General features: G+C 41.2%; 1 protein-coding gene across 1 annotated transcript in view; it reads right to left on the bottom strand.

Annotated features, from left to right (window-relative positions):
* adgra2 (adhesion G protein-coupled receptor A2) overlaps positions 1-16,180 on the bottom strand; it is a 35,033-nt gene extending 18,853 nt beyond the window's left edge. Inside the window, exon 1 of the mRNA XM_062418077.1 lies at positions 15,879-16,180. Coding sequence (XP_062274061.1) covers positions 15,879-16,180 — 302 coding nt within the window. The remainder of the gene's footprint in view (positions 1-15,878) is intronic.
* Between the last annotated feature and the right edge of the window lie 1,194 nt (positions 16,181-17,374).

Genomic DNA, 17,374 nt, shown 5'->3' with positions numbered 1-17,374 from the left:
TGTGTCCCACATGTTATTAGGTTTAGGCTACTAAAAAAACTTGTGGTTTTGCTTAAATATTGTAAAAGCCAACATATCCTGTCTTCTTCTTTAAGTCTATGGTGAATGTTTCTCTTTCCGTAACTTTATTTGGTGTTGCAGTTTAGTTGCAGAGTTGCTGAATGTTCACACCCCAGACCTGACCATGTCTGAGTGATCCCCGTCCCCACAGCAGGAGCTCAGGATCTAGCAGGGGCCCTTCACCGGCGACAGCCCGCCATCATTAACACGCCCTTCGGTTTCACATCATCTTTGCCTTTACCGCATGGCACTTAATGGGCTGTTTGCGACATTAAGTGTGCTCTTGATCGAGAAAGTGGAGCTGTGTGTGCGCCTTTAAAAGAGGGAGCTGACTGTGAATAGTCTGTGAGATTTACAGATTCAGCAGCAGCAGTCGGCCCCCCTGTTTCCTGCCACATCAATAAAAATACTGCCTTCAGCTCTGTGGCTTCCAACTCAGTTAATGACCAGATTTAATCATCCAGTCTTGGTATACAGGGACAAACTGACCAGTGCTCACTTCTTCACTTCAGTAACTAACAATCACTACATCAGGGAGGTTTGAAGAACTGAAAAATTATCCCTTCTAGGAACAAACAAAAGGAAAACCAACATGGAAAGTAAATCATCTTCTCTCCCAGTTTATTGGACACCTCAGTCAATATATTCCTACAATTATCTTTTAAAACTAAAAACCAGAAAAATGCATTTTTAAAACTGGGCTGCAATCAAAAGATGGAGGCTGCTCCACTAAATGACAATAATACTGAAACTGAAACCGATGCCTCTCTGACTGTTTCACTTAGCATTTAAACCAAAATTGTCTTAATTTTAGGTTTTGCTGTGCTATATCAATGGGATTATTATCCTATAATGCACATTCAATCATATTAATTTCCACGGGAGCCTCAAAATGTGATGTTTTCCAAGATCAGAGCCTTATTTCTAGCTTCGTAAAAAACAACAAAAAAACATATGTTCACAAATCCACACTGAACAGATGAATGATATAGATCACAGTTATTGAGCCAAGACATTTTATAGTGGATATTAGACGAGAGCAGAGTCAGTCCTCTCGTGGTACATAGCCTGAATTTGAACCTATGACTCCTGGACCTGAGGTCTCTTGCTTGACTGCGGGCACAGTATCTCTCCTATGCTCCTGGATACAGGCCCAAGATGAAAGCTACAGAGTATCCGGAACTGCCTGAATAATTCAATACAGATAGGAGCGGAGAAAGTCACATCTGGCAAAGAAACAAGCCATTTAATTCAACACAGATAGTTTAGATACAGATAGTTCCTTTTTGACTAAGCTCATTATGCAGGAAAAAAACTATTAGTCAGACTGTGCACATGTTTGGTTGTGGTGTACTTGGATGTGCATGTGCGCATAGACCTTTAGCAGTGCTGACACCAATCCATTTTTCTGTATGAAAAAATAGATAATTACACTTCCTTAAACCTGTGCAGATGTGTTTATCTGTGTGTTGGAAAAAACATGAATTTCACATGTTGCCATAGCCCTCATTTGTCTCAGGTTAGGAGATTTCAACACACAACATTTCAATTAGATTGCAACTCTGTCCACCAGGACTTGAAAGCTGACTTTCGCAAATAAACAAAGACCACAAAATGAGCGAACTGAAACCCTCCCACAGACAACAAAAGGCGCAGATTTTCAGGAACGCAGGGGAGTTGTGGAGGCTGGACACTACTGTATAATCCCTAAAGGCTGATGTTTGGAGCACAGTTGTAGCGAGGACATTGTTCTTTCATAAACAATACAGAGAGTACAACTCTGAGAAAGAGAGAGGCAGGACTCTGTAAACAGACAGAAATAGTCGGCGTTCCCATCAGGCTAAACAGGAAACCCAGCCAATTAGCTGTTTATTCAGAGCCCGGTTTCAGAGGTCAGAGGTAGCGGAGAGAGCATTTCCTGGACAGCCATCAGACAGACAGAGCAGTGTCTGGAGGCAGGTGACAGGAACAGCAGAGGCACATGAGAGCACATCACTTCATCACTGGAGTATACAAAGGTTAACAGAGTTTTACAAGCAAAGAAGATGAGTAGCTTCTTAATCATAAAAGTCCATGCTACTACAGTGGGAGGCCCGACGTCTGCTCAGTACTGCGTCGCTACTGAGGCTTTACACGAGTGGCTTCTCTCTCCTCGACACAAGTGACAGATCAGATGGCAGATTGAGTTAATCTGCTTTCAAGAGCAATAAGCTGTATGGTACATGGCGTGGCAGTGTGCTAACTCAGTCCAGACTATGGCTGGTATCTCAGCTGCGTTTAGCATCTCTTATTCACTTAACCCTTTCAGACCACAAAGGCCTCTGAAAAATCAGAGCAGCTAATTGAATCCATCTAATCTACGTTAAAAAAAAACCAGGGCCACATGTCAGGCTCCAGGATCCCATTCAACCATTTCATGTAATTCATTTACATGAAGATCAAAAAGCGGAGGGTCATATGAAAAGATCCAGGTCAAACAGAAGCAGACACCAGCTTCCCTCATGCAGTGTATGGTAGAATAATAGTTGAGGGGTTAAACAGGGTCAGTAAAACCACACATAACATCAAACTCCCATATACAGCACTAACCTTTTTTCTTTTTTTTTTGGTTGTTGTTATTCTTGTTGGCTTAAAATCATCAAATGAAAATCTATGAATCGTTAGGTATTTTCAACACTGTATTATAATAAGAAATAGTACATCTGAATACTAATAGCTCAACAGGTTGAGATGCCTGAATGTCTGTCTGAATTTCCAGAGCAAAGTTGATGTTTTGGTAGACAGGCAGAAATAGATTGAAGATCTTCAAAATATCCTGGCAGTTTCTAAGAGGACAACATCAACCTTGAAAAAATTACAGGTGGTCCAACAAAAGGTCAGAACAGAGAGGAAAATGTATATTTCTTTTTAGATTTTTTACTAATACAAGTTCAAGCTATGGAATAACCTTATCTTTTAACGTGACAAATAACTGGAGCAGCCTGCAAAACCGGTGAAGAAATATATGAAAATTACCCTGCAATCTGAAAGATTTTCACTCTTTTCTTTTATACAAAGAACTCAAGAAAATCAATGAACCCACATATACTTAATCAGAAAAGAGAGAGACTTCTGCCATCAAAGCAAAAGTATTGATGTGACTTTACTGACACGTGTTGCCCAGTTTTTCCTCGCAATGTGAGAAATGTCTGGGCTTTTGTGTCACTATTACTCATTCTTTATAAATTAAGTATTGAGTACTGTAATACTGTTAGTTCAAGGGTTCCTTGGTGCGTGATGGAGTGTGAAAAAGTACAAAACCACACAAAGACTCTTGTCTAGTAAACTACAGCAGCTCCTCCCTGCACCGTGCCACTCACTTTGTTGCTTTGCTCAATTTGCTTCCTAAACCCACAAAGCCTTTGAAGGCCACACAGGGGCATGACAGCATGTCTCAAATCCTATTTGTTCACTGATTTACTTCCGTACTTCTCTTAACTTAAAGGCAGTCTCACATTTAACACTCTGCCTCAGATCTGGGGGACTGATGTCGGTGTACCTGTGTGTAAAAAGTAAACTCTCACAGTTTGTCAAAGGCAGCGTGCTTCCTGTAGCTGCTTTTGGTTTTGGGTCATTGTCAGCAAATCATGTCATTGAGGAATCGTCTCTGTGGTGGAAGTGGGAAGGCCTGCTGTGTGGTGAACAGCACTGGCACAAGGAGCAGCTGAACAGAGTCCCTTTTAGCTTTCCAGATCACAACCTGGTGCAGAGGGACGGCGAGAGGAAAACACATCCTTTTATCGCCCTGCCCTAACCACAGCTAGAATGTAGTAAACCAAAACACAACAGGATGTCCTGTCTGCTGTCGGTCACCGCTAAAAAATTGCTGTCAATATCTTTGCACTCCTCATCCCAGCTTCCTACCAGAAACATTTGAAGATTGTGTTGGGGAGCAAATACAGGAAATGCTCCATCCTGGTTTGGCGTTTGTTCCAGGACATGAATGAGATGCGTTTGAGTAAAAAGTGCTGATTCAAATTGGCCCCTGTTGCCCTAAAATATTTATGGATGCTGGATTGCAGACAGTGAGCTCTATGTAGCTGCAGGCCTCTACAGCAAACAGCAAACAGAATAAAGGTCTTAAGGAGGGATTTCTATTTAATAAGAATTCATTTACAGACTAAGCTGCCTACTCTCATTACATATGCATCTTTGAATAATAGTGATGTTTTCATTTTTCCCTGAAAAACATGTCCAGCTGAAACAGTGTGATTGGATGCTGGTCACTGATGAAACAGCGTGAAGACATGAGTGCTGATTAAATGCACCACCTCCTTTCCCACCCCGGGCGTTGAGTCAGCGCTCCAAGGCCAACAGACAGACAGAGAAGCGCAGGTTCAGCGTAATAAAGAGAGTCAAAACAACCCTACAGGCCACTGTGTAAACATCATTTAACTCTGGATAGGTCTCTTACCCTCAAGGACCACACGCGAGGTGAAAGACAAGAACCCTTGAAAGAGATTGGTAACATGGCATAAATCCAGTCCTAATTCTGAGACCAATAGGAGCCAGATAATGAGAGTGATTTTCAATGAGAGTCTCAGAGCATCATCATTGAATTAAGTTGGGTTTAATTACCATGCTGCCTTGATGCACACACTGGTCTGTGTCACAGCAGTGCTTGAGTTCATATAAATAAAAAATTATTCAGCCTTGAGGGAATTTTCCTTAGAGGCAATTACATTCTGCTGAAAGCAATACCATTATCCACTTTTACACTCACAGCTCAGCATTGTGTGAGCGCTTTAATTTGTGTATGTTACAGCTGAAAACATTCTATACAAAGCTGTCAGTGTTTTTTATTGCATTTTCCCTCTTTTGCTCCCCGTTTGAGCTGCTTTCCCCTGCCAGGGTTGCCTTTCAAGTATATTGGCAGTTCAGAGGAGAACTAAGTGGACATGGCAGTATTTCTTTTTATATACACATCACACACACAGCAGTTGGAATAATGAGGACAGACGTAGTGGATCAACAAAATATTGCGGTTAAACCAAAAGATGGATTAAAAACTCTATTACTTTGACTTGGCTGTTACCAGGTTTTCCGAGGTCGCTTAGTCAGTCCAAATGCCAGGTCTAATAGATCTACAGCCTGAAACAGAGCTACATTACATTACATGGCAGTGTAACCTCATAGACAAGGAGTTGGTCTTGATCTATGAGTTGCATTTCAGATTGCTGGGCAGGTCAACTGAAAGGAATGATAAAATCATACCTCTGTTATATGATATGTTTAAAATTAATCATCTGTTTTAGCTTGACATGACATAACTGATGGGTGAGATTTGCTGTATCAGTGAAATGCAGACAGGCAGAGCTGGAATGTACTCAATTACTGTACTAATGTACAATTTTTAGGTACTTTACTTGAGTTTTTTATGCTAATTTGTACTCCACTACAATTCAGAGAGAAATATTGTAACTGTAGTTACTTTTCAGATTAAAGTTCCCAAACCTATTGGCTTTTTGCCCCCCCAAACCCTTGAGTTGTCAGCGGTTTCACTAAAATAATTATTGTTTGAGGTACATAGAGTTAAACATTCATGTATTCCACAAAAAATCAAAGTTTAGAGAAAAGTCAGAAAAATGAATCAAACTTTGTGTGGCACAACTTCATTTTTTCTTCTTTCCTCTACCCAGCTGATTTAATATATCTGCAACAGAGGCAGATTTTCTGCAAGTACTTTTAATACTTTAATTCTTCTGTATTTTTACTTAAGTGGAATGTTAAATAAAGGAATTTGCCTTGTAATGGAGTCATTTTACATTGTGGTATTGCTACTTTTACTTAAGTAAACAATCTGGTAATTGTATTCATTGCTAAAAACATATCAACATAGATTAAAATATATAAAATATGTACAAATATAATAAAATTGATCCAAGTCTGTAGATAAAACATATGTGAGAGATCAACTACATGCAAAAGAAACTCCTGAGAAGGAGTCTAACACTTTCAATCATTTGTGTACATGAAAATACACGCACAGTCGCGCACACACACCAACACACACACACACACACACACACACACACACACAAACACACACACACAAACACACACACAAACACACACACACACATACAACAACTTGCTGAGACGGGGCTCCTGTGGCTACAAACTGGCAGTAATTGGTGCAGACCTTCATTAGTGGCTGAGAATTCTGGGTCATGACATGTCACAGGAGGCGGCTGTTTTGTATGTGTGTGTGTGTGTGTGTGTGTGTGTGTGTGTGTGTGTGTGTGTGTGTGTGTGTGTGTGTGTGTGTGTGTGTGTGTGTGTGTGTGTGTCTGTCTGTGTGTGTGTGCAGTAGGTTTGCTGATATACATTAGATTCATACCATGTGTAACAAGTTTTTATTTAAACAAACCACAGTGCGTAATTTAACTGTTTTCAGACAAACAGGCCTTTTTCACAGCAGACATGCTGACTTGCTTTAGCAGGAAAACTCAGGTGTTCCTAATTACCTTAACAATGGCTCTGTTCCCTTCAAGTGTCCCGGTAAGCTGTGACAGTGTGAAAGCGAGCCAGCATGCACGATACCAGGCTCCTGAAACTGAAGCAGCTAAATGGAACACCTGTGTTTTGCGTACTCTGTCATGTCAAAATGTCTTCTATGAAAAAACCTCTTGTTGATCATTCTGAACCTTTTTCAAAGGTTGAAACACATTATATAGAGGCAACTTCATGTTTTCACACAGAAAACACTGTTTCTGTTTTCACTGCTGATACTGTTGTCTGTTATTAGCTTGTTATAAATCACTTCAAAAGAATGCTAAAAAAACTGCTATATAAATTAATATTATAATTATCAAAATAAAAGGTCAATGTTTTATATGTTCCCCCAACTTCTCTAATCTACATTTGCACATATAATTTAGATACTGTAGGAGGTAGTTTGAATAGTTCATTGTGTTTTTTCTCTAAAACTACATGTATTAGTAAGTTTTCACTCATTTCAGTGGTGTTTCTGTATTTAGTAGCATTTATATGTCATTCAAAAGGCAAAGAGTAATCTGTAGTTAAATTTAGATGCAAGATAACATGTTTTGAATGATGTGTTTAATTTTGCCTCCGATGTCTGAGGTTTGGCCAGACCAAGTGTGGCTTTTTGTGTGTGTACAGTTTTGGAAAAGTAAAATGTCATTTTCAGGAAATGTGTGTAAGCGTGTGGCTGTGGAAAAAAAGTGAAGATGTAAAAACTTTCATATTGGCCAGTGTGTGTTAACCAACCCATATATAATGTGCAGATGCTGCAGATGGTTTGATGATGTTTGGGTTGTATATTATAGTTTTGCTGCTGTGCTGGCTGTGCATTTTATGATCTTAATCTTAAAATAAATATGATTATTGTTGTTCATTTTAAACCAACTGAGTGACATTTAAAGTCGCTGTTTGCACAAAAATATCAGTTAGTGATTACTGACTGTCGATATTTGCATCAGGCTTTAAACCTGCATCAGTTGAACCCTGCCCTCGTCTCTCTGTCTCTCTTGCTAATGGACACTTTTGCAGAGACAAGAAGAGGAAAGTTGAGGGAGGAGGAATGAAACAGAACATAAGCAGAGAGATGGGAGGTGGCTGTGTCATCTTTGTTACAATAAGTACTTTCTAAGAGGCCTCCAGACTGCGCTGCACTATTCAGCGCCTGGGTCCATCCAAATAGCTTAACCCTTTCGTTGTAAAAAGACGAAGAGCCACCTAAGCCGGCTGTCCTGGGAGCCCCCTCGACCCTGAGCCTGTCCTCAGAGAGTCACGGCACTGAATATAACAGAGAGACTAAATGCCCTTGAGCACAACAGTCACTTTAGCAGCAAATGCATGTCAAGATGTGAATGTGTCCATTGTCCCCCGACCCACCAGAGGGCTTGTTGCAGCCACCATGGAACACTGCCAAGCTACAAGCCCCATTTACTGCCTGTCATGGAAAGGAGCATCCATGTAATTGCATGCATAATATTTTTTGTGAAATCATTTTGCCAACCCTGATTGAGTTATTTAGTCATCAAACAGAGAGAAGAGGGGCAGGGAAGCTGCATGAAGGAGTGGAAGATATTCTTGTCATGCGTGTTAAAGTGACAAAATATATGCGCTGGTAGACTTACAGTATGCAGGGAATCTTGCGTTACTTAGTTTTATTATCATACTTTCCTGCCTTGGGGCTACATATGGGGAGTGAGCTTCATTTGATATGTGCAACCACTTATTATAGAGTATACTGCATTGTGCTTGGGTTACCAGGCTGGGCCAGGGAGTAAGGCTTTGTGGTTTGTGGCTATGTGTGTATGTGTGTGTGTGTGTGTGTGTGTGTGTGTGTGTGTGTGTGTGTGTGTGTGTGTGTGTGTGTGTGTGTGTGTGTGTGTGAGTGTGAGTGTGTGTGTGTGTGTGCGTGTGTGTGTGTGTGTGTGTGTGTGTGTGCGCGCGTGCGTGCGCGTGCGTGTGTGTGCGTGTGTGTGTGTACGCAAGCGAGCACAGATTTAAATGCACAAGTGTGTGACCCATCGGATTTATTTATACGGAAAGTGTGTATGTTTAACTCAGTGTGTATATCTGTGTGTGTGTGCATAAGTGGTCCAAAAGTTACTAGTCTAAAATTAAAATCTGGGTTTTTGAAATGTCTCTAATTAGAGAGGGGAGGACTGAAGACTATTTTGGGAGCTGTGGCCATGCACGCCCTTCCCATATGTGTGTGCACAGGCAAACAGACAGACGAACATGCACACACAATACACACTCTGGAGAGGAAGGTCCCCCACTTGCAGTTCATCTTATTAGACAATCCAGTGAGTATTGCAAACAGGAAGCATCCATGAAGTGTGTGTCTTGCACAATCCACAGTTTACTAAAGCTGGACGACCAGTGAACTTTTAAGACATAAACAAGTAGCTGCTTTGGATATTAACAGTTGAAATACTGCTGCAGTAAATTATTGCAATATTTAGAGCCAAAGACAAGTCAAGACAAACCAAAATGGAAAGTTTATGGCTGCCGTGCAGGAACACAATAGTCAGTTTAATCACTGTCTAAAGTGTTTTTACACTTTTAATGAGGCAATTTAGTGAATTTAGCCTTTTGAGACAGTGAGTGGAATGCGGTGTGTGCCCGGCTAACATTGTCTCATTGTTCTGTCTCATAACCAACCTCTGTTTTCAGCCCCCGACTGCAAAGACTGCTGGGAAATCAGCCTGCCTTTACAAAGGGTTGGCAAAAATCTACTCTGCTCCAGATACTCTCACAGTTTCTTTAGAGGCATCTGTGAGAAGGTTGTGTTTGTGTTCTGGTTTTTGTGTGTTTTGTGTTACCACAGTGTTTTGAGAATCACAATCAGCATTCACGTCATCATAATTACTGTACATCGCCCACAAAAACAAGAATTTATGAAACAGTGATAACGAATATATTATAAAACAGTATGGTTGACCAACATGCTTTTATCTTTATTTTAAGTGAACGAATAAACATTCACATTGTATCTTAGTGGTTTGACTTTAATAAAAGCTTATTGCTACATTTCACAACTGGCTCTGTCACATTGATTGGAGCTGTAAGCAAACTCATATTAAAATAAGTGATAGATTATATATATATATATATATATATATATATATATATATATATATATATATATATATATATGTGGCGACAGACTTTTTAATATCTTGCAGTTTTATGTAACAGTAATAGCATACTCAACATAAAAATGGTTTGGAATGACGATAGAGTTAATTATCTGTTTACAAGTAACCAGATCATTAAAAAAAAACAATCAGCAATTTACTGATGTTAAACCAAAAGAAAAAATTATCAAGTAAAAATAGATAAAACTTCTGTTTTAATTATCAAGTTAAATAGTTCAAAGAAACACTAAGTTATTTCAATCTAATGGCTCAAATAACATAGTTAATGCTATTATCTCTTTGAGACTTGACTGTTGCAGATAACTGCACTTCTGTCTTAGCCGCACTTAGCTTCATCAGCAAAATGCCACTTCCAGGCTCTACAAAAATACATGGTGATATCCTACCAGATTTAGCAGTCATCACTGCAGCACTATAGGAGCACTAAAGTAGCCAAATGGGTACAGCACATACTACAGTACATAACTGCAGCGTCCATAGTTAGCTTTCAGTCAGGGAACTTTGTTGCTCTATCCTGTCCCTTCCTGTCTGCCTCTTTACTGTCAACTGTCCACTAAAGATGAAACACATACTATTTTAAGTCTCTTCTCATAGTATGATTAAAAATGTAGATAGATAGATAGATAGATAGATAGATAGATAGATAGATAGATAGATAGATAGATAGATAGATAGATAGATAGATAGATAGATAGATAGATAGATAGATAGATAGATAGATAGATAGATAGATAGATAGATAGATAGATAGATAGATAGATAGATAGATGGTAACCAAAAAGGAAGCGAAAGTAATCAAATTATATTGTTGAATTGTTTGAATGCACCAATGCCATGAATTAGTTCTCAAGAGTAAGCATATCAGAAACACACACACACACTGAAGCCACAGGCATTCCCACTATCTCTGTCTGTATCCATATATTGTGGACCCGGAGCAGGAACTTTGGGGGCCGCTGTGGTCAGGCACATGGAGAGGGAAGTTAGCACTGGCAAAGAAAAGTCAAAGTCAGGCATTTTTTGAAGTAAGATAAGAAGAAAGTGGCGAGAAAGGAAAAACTAAAATAACAAAAAACCACTCCGGGGTAAGAGATTACAGTGACAACATATCGCTCTGTTTTTGCCAAGTTTTGAAAAATCACAGCCTCTTAATCAACAAACACGACAAGGTGATAAGTGAAATACACATTCATCATCCAAACGGGCGAGCAGCTACAGTGCTGCACAGTAGGTGTGTGGAGATGTCTAAGTCCGATCATGTTACCTTGACCTGTGGGGGCACAATAAAATCCAGGGCTTGTGTGACATTAGCAGGTGCGGTGGCTGAGTATAAAGCTCGGAGTATCCAGTGTCATGCCTTTGTTTGCTTTTTTGATTTATTGCTGACCACTGCCCCACCTAACATGTGTGGAGGAGGGCCTGCTCCCCCCTACTCTCAACACCTTTCCCCACATAAATAAACCCTATAGCTGCAGGAATGCCTGGGGTTCAACCTCTCTCTGTTATTGGAATTCTCCATGCTGATAAGATGGCTCTTCGGGAGATTTCATCGACATACTCCCGTCTCAACACATACTGACTCACAGACCCAACATAAACCACCAACACATCTGCAAGCCTTTTCTTTTCCATCCACACATGGGCCATAACTAAGCCCAAAGATGTGACTCATAAATAAATGGTGATTAAAGTTGCACTGATTGATACTGTAGCCAATCGATGATTCTGTTGAGGAGAGCTGGCTTCGAGCGAACGGACATACAGACGACTCATCAGATGGAAAAAACAATAACAGATTTGGTGTTGGTCGGCTAAGTGGGACTGAAAGAGAATACAGAGAAATCTGACAAATGTAGGGCTAAATGTGAAAACAAGTCTGTCCTCAGCTCCCGTGCATTAGTTCGTCATTTGGGGAAAGACACAATTGCTTTCTTGCTCAGAGTTAGATGACAAGATCAACATAACTCACATGTCTATGTTAAATATGAAGCTAGAGCAAGTGGATGCTTAGCTTAGCTTAGCATGAAGCCTGGAAGTAGGGGGAAACAGCTAACCATAAATGGTCATTTTTAGATTTGACAACACAAATAAATGAGATATAACATGTCAATAAGTGAGCTTTATATTATTTTATCTCTGGATAGAGCTGGGCTAGCTATTTCCCTGTGTTTCCAGTCATTATGCTAAGGTAAAGTGACTGACTACAGGCTCTTGCTTCATATATAACACACAGAGGCATGAGAGTTGTATCAACCTTCTTATCTTTCTCTCACTAAGAAAGCAAGTGAGAGTATTTCCTGAAATGTCAGACAATACTTTTAAATAACTTCTGACTGAGTCAGCAACAGGTGAATGTCTCTACTAAATACCTAAGACTTTTGATGCGTAAGAAAACAAGACTAGCTACAGAATGAAAATGAAGTAGATCAAGATGAAGCCCCTATAAACATTTATCATTGTAAAGGTTGTGTAATTACACTGAAGTTAAATATACAGACTTTGACAATAATTATTTTCATTGTATTGTTTGCATTCCTTACAGCAGTTGCAATCAATTACTGTATTTCTTAGGCTCCAAGCTGTGCTGTCGAAAGCAGACAAATCAGCACTCCTTAAATTTATTTTAGCTTGGCTCCTTTTCACTTATCCCTGTAAACAATGTGAGATTGGAAATGAACTTTGGGAACAGTTTGTTTCACAGAGTCGCTACTCTAAGCTCAAAGGTAAACTTACAAAGTTTCTGAGCTTTCAGGCAGACTATTAAGACACACTTGAAAGCTCCAAAAAAAACTAGTAAGTGGATGTTTTTTGAGCTCAGATCAACATTAAGTGTTTATATTCATAATTGAAAAAAACAATGTGAGCTGTTTATGATTTGAGATCATGACCAACAAAAGGTTAAAGAGCAAGACAGAAGGTCAGGTCTTTGTTCAGCAACAACTTGCAGTATAACTGGAACTTGTGACCCTTACTGATAAAAATATTACTGCTCTAGTTGGAATATTTTTATCTTATAGTCTTGACTACCAGCCAGCAACATCAACATTACTGGACTCAAGTGCGACCGTGCAGGGAGCAACTGTCTTGCACTGCAGCTGTCTTGAGTGAGTGGGCATCGAGCCAAGGACGGGCATGTTGACCCCCGTCCCCCACCCTGAGCATCTGTGCCCACTCATTCAGACTGGCACCCACTGAGCCAACGCTGTCTGTCACTCACAGCGATGACAACAAATACACCAAGGGAGGAGTATGGTTTTCACTTCAACCACAAGCTATGAAGCACCAGTAAGTTCACACATAGACTGCCACTGTACATTGTCTTCATTTGTCTGTTATCCATTAAAACGTTCAAACAAACACAGCTGCCACCACAGAGCGCTGAGAAAAGATATCACTGTGCTGTGTGTTTCAGAGCTATAGGCTTAATGTGTACGATATGTATCCTTCTACGGACACTATTTTTTCATCACCAAAATAACAAAAGTTCCTCTTTCACTCAGAGTGGGCTAATAATAATAAAGCCATGGAGCAATCTTTTGGAAGTGAAGCTATGCTGCTACACTGAGGAGCCCTGCCTCCTCCTCCTCCTCCCTCTCACCCCAGTGTCGAAGATCTGTTAGTCAGGGGCTGGGGAGTTTTCAGTCTCCAGGGGCACATCCCTCTGAACCGCCTGCCAAACTTCTCCTCTCCCTCCTCCATCCTCTGCTCTCTTTCTTTGTTCCCTTCTTAGTTCCTTCTTCCCACTTCTTCGACTCCTCGTGTTCAACTTTCTCCTCCACTTATGCCTCTTTTCTGCATCCATCATTTATTCCTGCTCTTTCTTTGTTTTCTCTTTTTATGCGTGTACACTCTTATCTATTTTCCCCTCTCTACCCTTCCGCTCCTCTTCCTCTCCCAGTGATCCAGCTCCTTTGCAGCCGTGCATAATGAGGCCTAAATGCAAGCCTGCGCAGGCTCACATCTGGAAGGAGTTTGGACATGGCAGTTTCCTACCAAGACGACTAAATATTTAGGTTGAGAGTTACTGCGTGTGGATGAACTCATGATAGAGGGGTGGGAAAAAGGGAGAAAAATGGGGGAGCTGGAGATAAAGAGAAAGAGAGAAAGTGGGACAGACAACTGGAGCTCATGGTGGAGGGCTGAGAATAGCATTATGTATCATTAATCCAACGATAAGTGTGAGTTTATAGGAATGGTGGGCTGTATAATCTGACATAAAATAATGTAATCAAAGAGCAGCGTTGGCATTGATGAGCCAAAGGAGGAGGTGATAATATTGGGGCGACTGGTTGCTCCTTTATGGCTGGCAAGAACAACAAACAGCCAACTAATAGTTTTAATAAACAAATCCCTGTTGGGATTTCCCATGAGGCTGAGGGGCCTCAGCTGGAATGTTCACAGGGGCCAGCTGTTGTGCATTACACGTAGCAGCCGGCCCCGGAAGCCCTGGGCCTGGTGTCCTCCAGCCCTTGCCTGCTCAGCATGGAGGAGAGCATTCCTCCAGGCTGCCCCAGGAGAGAGGGCAGCAGGGCTGGCTGTCAGACTGTCCAATGCGGGGAGGGACTGAGATGGTGTAGGGCACGGAAAGCTGCACCTGGGATACTGTCTGCAGTCTCTGAACGGATTGAGGAATGTCAGGAATAAAACAAATATCAACACAACTTCACATTCCACATCTGGAGCTAATGTCGTGAGCAATGATGGGAGCACGAGCGCTTGAGGTACTCACAGAATCTTCAGGAAAATGAACTTTCCAGACACCAGTGTTCACAGGGAAGGGAAGGTAAAGAAAATGGCGGACTGTCAGATGGGTGGAATTGTTTGCCCCTTGTACACAGCCTCATAAATGTGTCACAGAATGCTAAACATCTGTACAACAACAACTCAACCAAAATTAGTAGGTGCGGGGATGGAAGATTATCTTCAATCACCTCGACCACTGCCACCCAAGCTGTTTTTTTTAGTTTTCCCTCTGGTTTTCAGAAATGTGTTCCCCAGATGTTTATCCTGCCTTTATTAAGCAAGAAACATAAGGCCCTATAAATGGACTGCTGGCTGGCTTTAGCTCTCCTGGGGTATAAATCCCCTTACTTTACCTCATGTCTTCACTCCAGTGGGGCACTTGAACATGTTTTTTTTTGTTTTTTTTCACTGTGCCCATGTGCAGCTCCCACTGGGTCAGAGGCAGTAACATACTGTGGGAACAAGCATGTCTTATGAATTTCTAATAACTGTAAAAAAATAAATAAATAAATAAAAATTGAAAAACAAGAAATGTTTCACTGATAGATTGGTAGTCCATTCATCACACAAAAGTGTGTGTTTTGGCCTAATATGTAGTTCTTTCAACTTTCGTCCAAATAGACCACACAAATAACTGCTTCATTATTAAAACACATCCCATAAATTGACCCAGAATCATTTTAGCGTTAAGCAGTTACTTTTCTTTTCCTCACTAAAAGGTAATTGTGAGACAACCCACAAGTAAAGTACAGAGAGTCTGATGAAAAAAATAAAAATAAATAAAAGATAAAACTAGAAATGTGTTTCTGTTTATTCTAGTTTTGCAAGGCCAAGTCAGCTGGACCATGTGCAACAAGGGTTGGTGGAGGGAGAAAGAGGGAGCTGAACTGGAGCTGCCTGGCTGGGTCAGAGTCAAATTTAAAGTGACAGAGTTGTGTCAAAGAGGCAGGGCCAGATGATGGCTACAGTCAGCCTGCCCTCTCACTGATCTTCTTAATGCTTTGCAGAGTGGCGATGCTCAGCTCTCCACTAAAGAGAAACTAGATCAAGATGTAAACTTTTGACCTAACAAGCCTTATTACTGCAGCAAGTCCTCACTACAGTTAAAACTAAGGCCATGGGGTCAGAGTCATGGGTGTGTGGGCCTAATCAGAATATATTAAACACTCATATGATGCTGTTTGTTTTATCATATTCATACTTTATCAAAAGCAATACAAACTTGGGAACTCTAGATATCAAAGGACATAAATGAGGTAAAGTCACTCAGTGCTACAAACACAGTCTACAGTAGGCCGCAATACTTGAAGTAATACTATAGGCCTATTGATATATCATTAGATCAAAGATAACAATGACTGATTTTGCCCACTCATAAACTTGTTCGTTCAAACTCACAGAGTGACGGTCCTGTTAGGGAGCAGGCTGGCATCCGGAGCCTCAGACAGCTCCCCCTTGCTGCAGCTGACCCTTTTCCCGGCAGTCTGGATGCCGTGCGCTTTGGACCTCTCCTCCGCGCAGCTGCAGCCGCTGGTGGTAGCGAGCAGCCCGGGACAAGCCTGGGAGAGCCTCGGCTCGCAGGCGGACAGAAGGAGCAGCATCAGTACCAGACGCCCCGGCAGCGGAGGGATGCCAACGCCGGGCGCAAACATTGTCCTTCGGCTGGATCTCACCTCAGCTGCACCCCCGCCTCCAGTCATCCCATATCTCCACCATGAAGCTTCCAGAGGGGGGGTTGAGGAGGACAAGGGGGAGGAAGTTATTTCTGCTCTTTAATGAATGACAAACCTGGAGATACTCCGCTCAACAATGAACGCACATCATCCGGTCATTCCAGAAATATTCAACACGCTTGATTTTCCAAAAGTGTCCCGTTATGTCATGGCAGCTTGGGCGCACATCTCCTTTTGGTCCAAAAAGGTTAAAAAAATGTGTGTCCTTCCAAACGTCTTAAACACCCAAACACGCGCAATATTCTGTTTTAAAAAGCTAAAGCTCGCATTAATATCTCTGTGAAATTTCCATCACTTTCAGGAGACTTGGGAGTGTCCAGATTACCGTTATCTCCCCTCTAAAAATTAATCCAGGGGTTGATGAGATTCACGTCTGAGCAGCCACAGAGCAACGCTGACATCTGTATGAAGAAGTGAAGGGAAAAAAGTATAATCACAAACTTTTTCCAGTTGTTTCGCTGCTTTTAAAAGTTTTCCTCAGTGTCTCCCACTATTCCGGTTTGACTCCACCGACTTCTCTCAAGCGCGTCTTTTCAGAAATTTAAACAGGGGGAAACTATTAATTCGGGCAAAAATGAGCTGGTCTTGATCGGCTCCTGTGTAATTCCCAAAATCTAGCGGTTTTTGCCTGCTTGTCTCTGTCACACTCAAACTCACTTAGTACTACCCCAAGTGCGCCCATTCCATCTGCGTCTGCGCTCTGGTCCCCGCGGTCCTAGCGCATCCAGTCCAGTCAGAGAATTGAAGAAAGAAAGAGAAAGAGAGGGAGAGAGAGGAGGTTTCACATGTGACCAGGGGCGAACCCACCTAAAGTCACTTCACACACCTTCATCAAACGCCATGACGCAGCCCAGTGGGCTAGTGGTGTGTGTTTTTAGAAGACAAAATGGTATTACACTTGCACAACACAATCAATCACATGTATGTCTCTTTTTGGACGTCTTTGCAGCCATAATTCAAATATTCACCTAATATAGTCACACAGTAAAGATATGAAAAACTGATCTGATTGCTTTATATATGATTACTGGTTTTAAGATGCACAAAATGTCCTATAATGTAAGATAGTGCAGAAGATGACAGTGACAACAGATATTAATTGTTTTGTGGTCATTTGTGCTTAATTTTTGCTAAATGCCATATTATTATTGATCTTCTTGG

Source organism: Scomber scombrus, chromosome 4 (assembly GCF_963691925.1).
Source record: "Scomber scombrus chromosome 4, fScoSco1.1, whole genome shotgun sequence".
Classification (NCBI taxonomy): Eukaryota; Metazoa; Chordata; class Actinopteri; order Scombriformes; family Scombridae; genus Scomber; species Scomber scombrus.
Note: the sequence above shows the minus strand (reverse complement) of the source record. Positions and strands in the feature narration are given on the sequence as shown.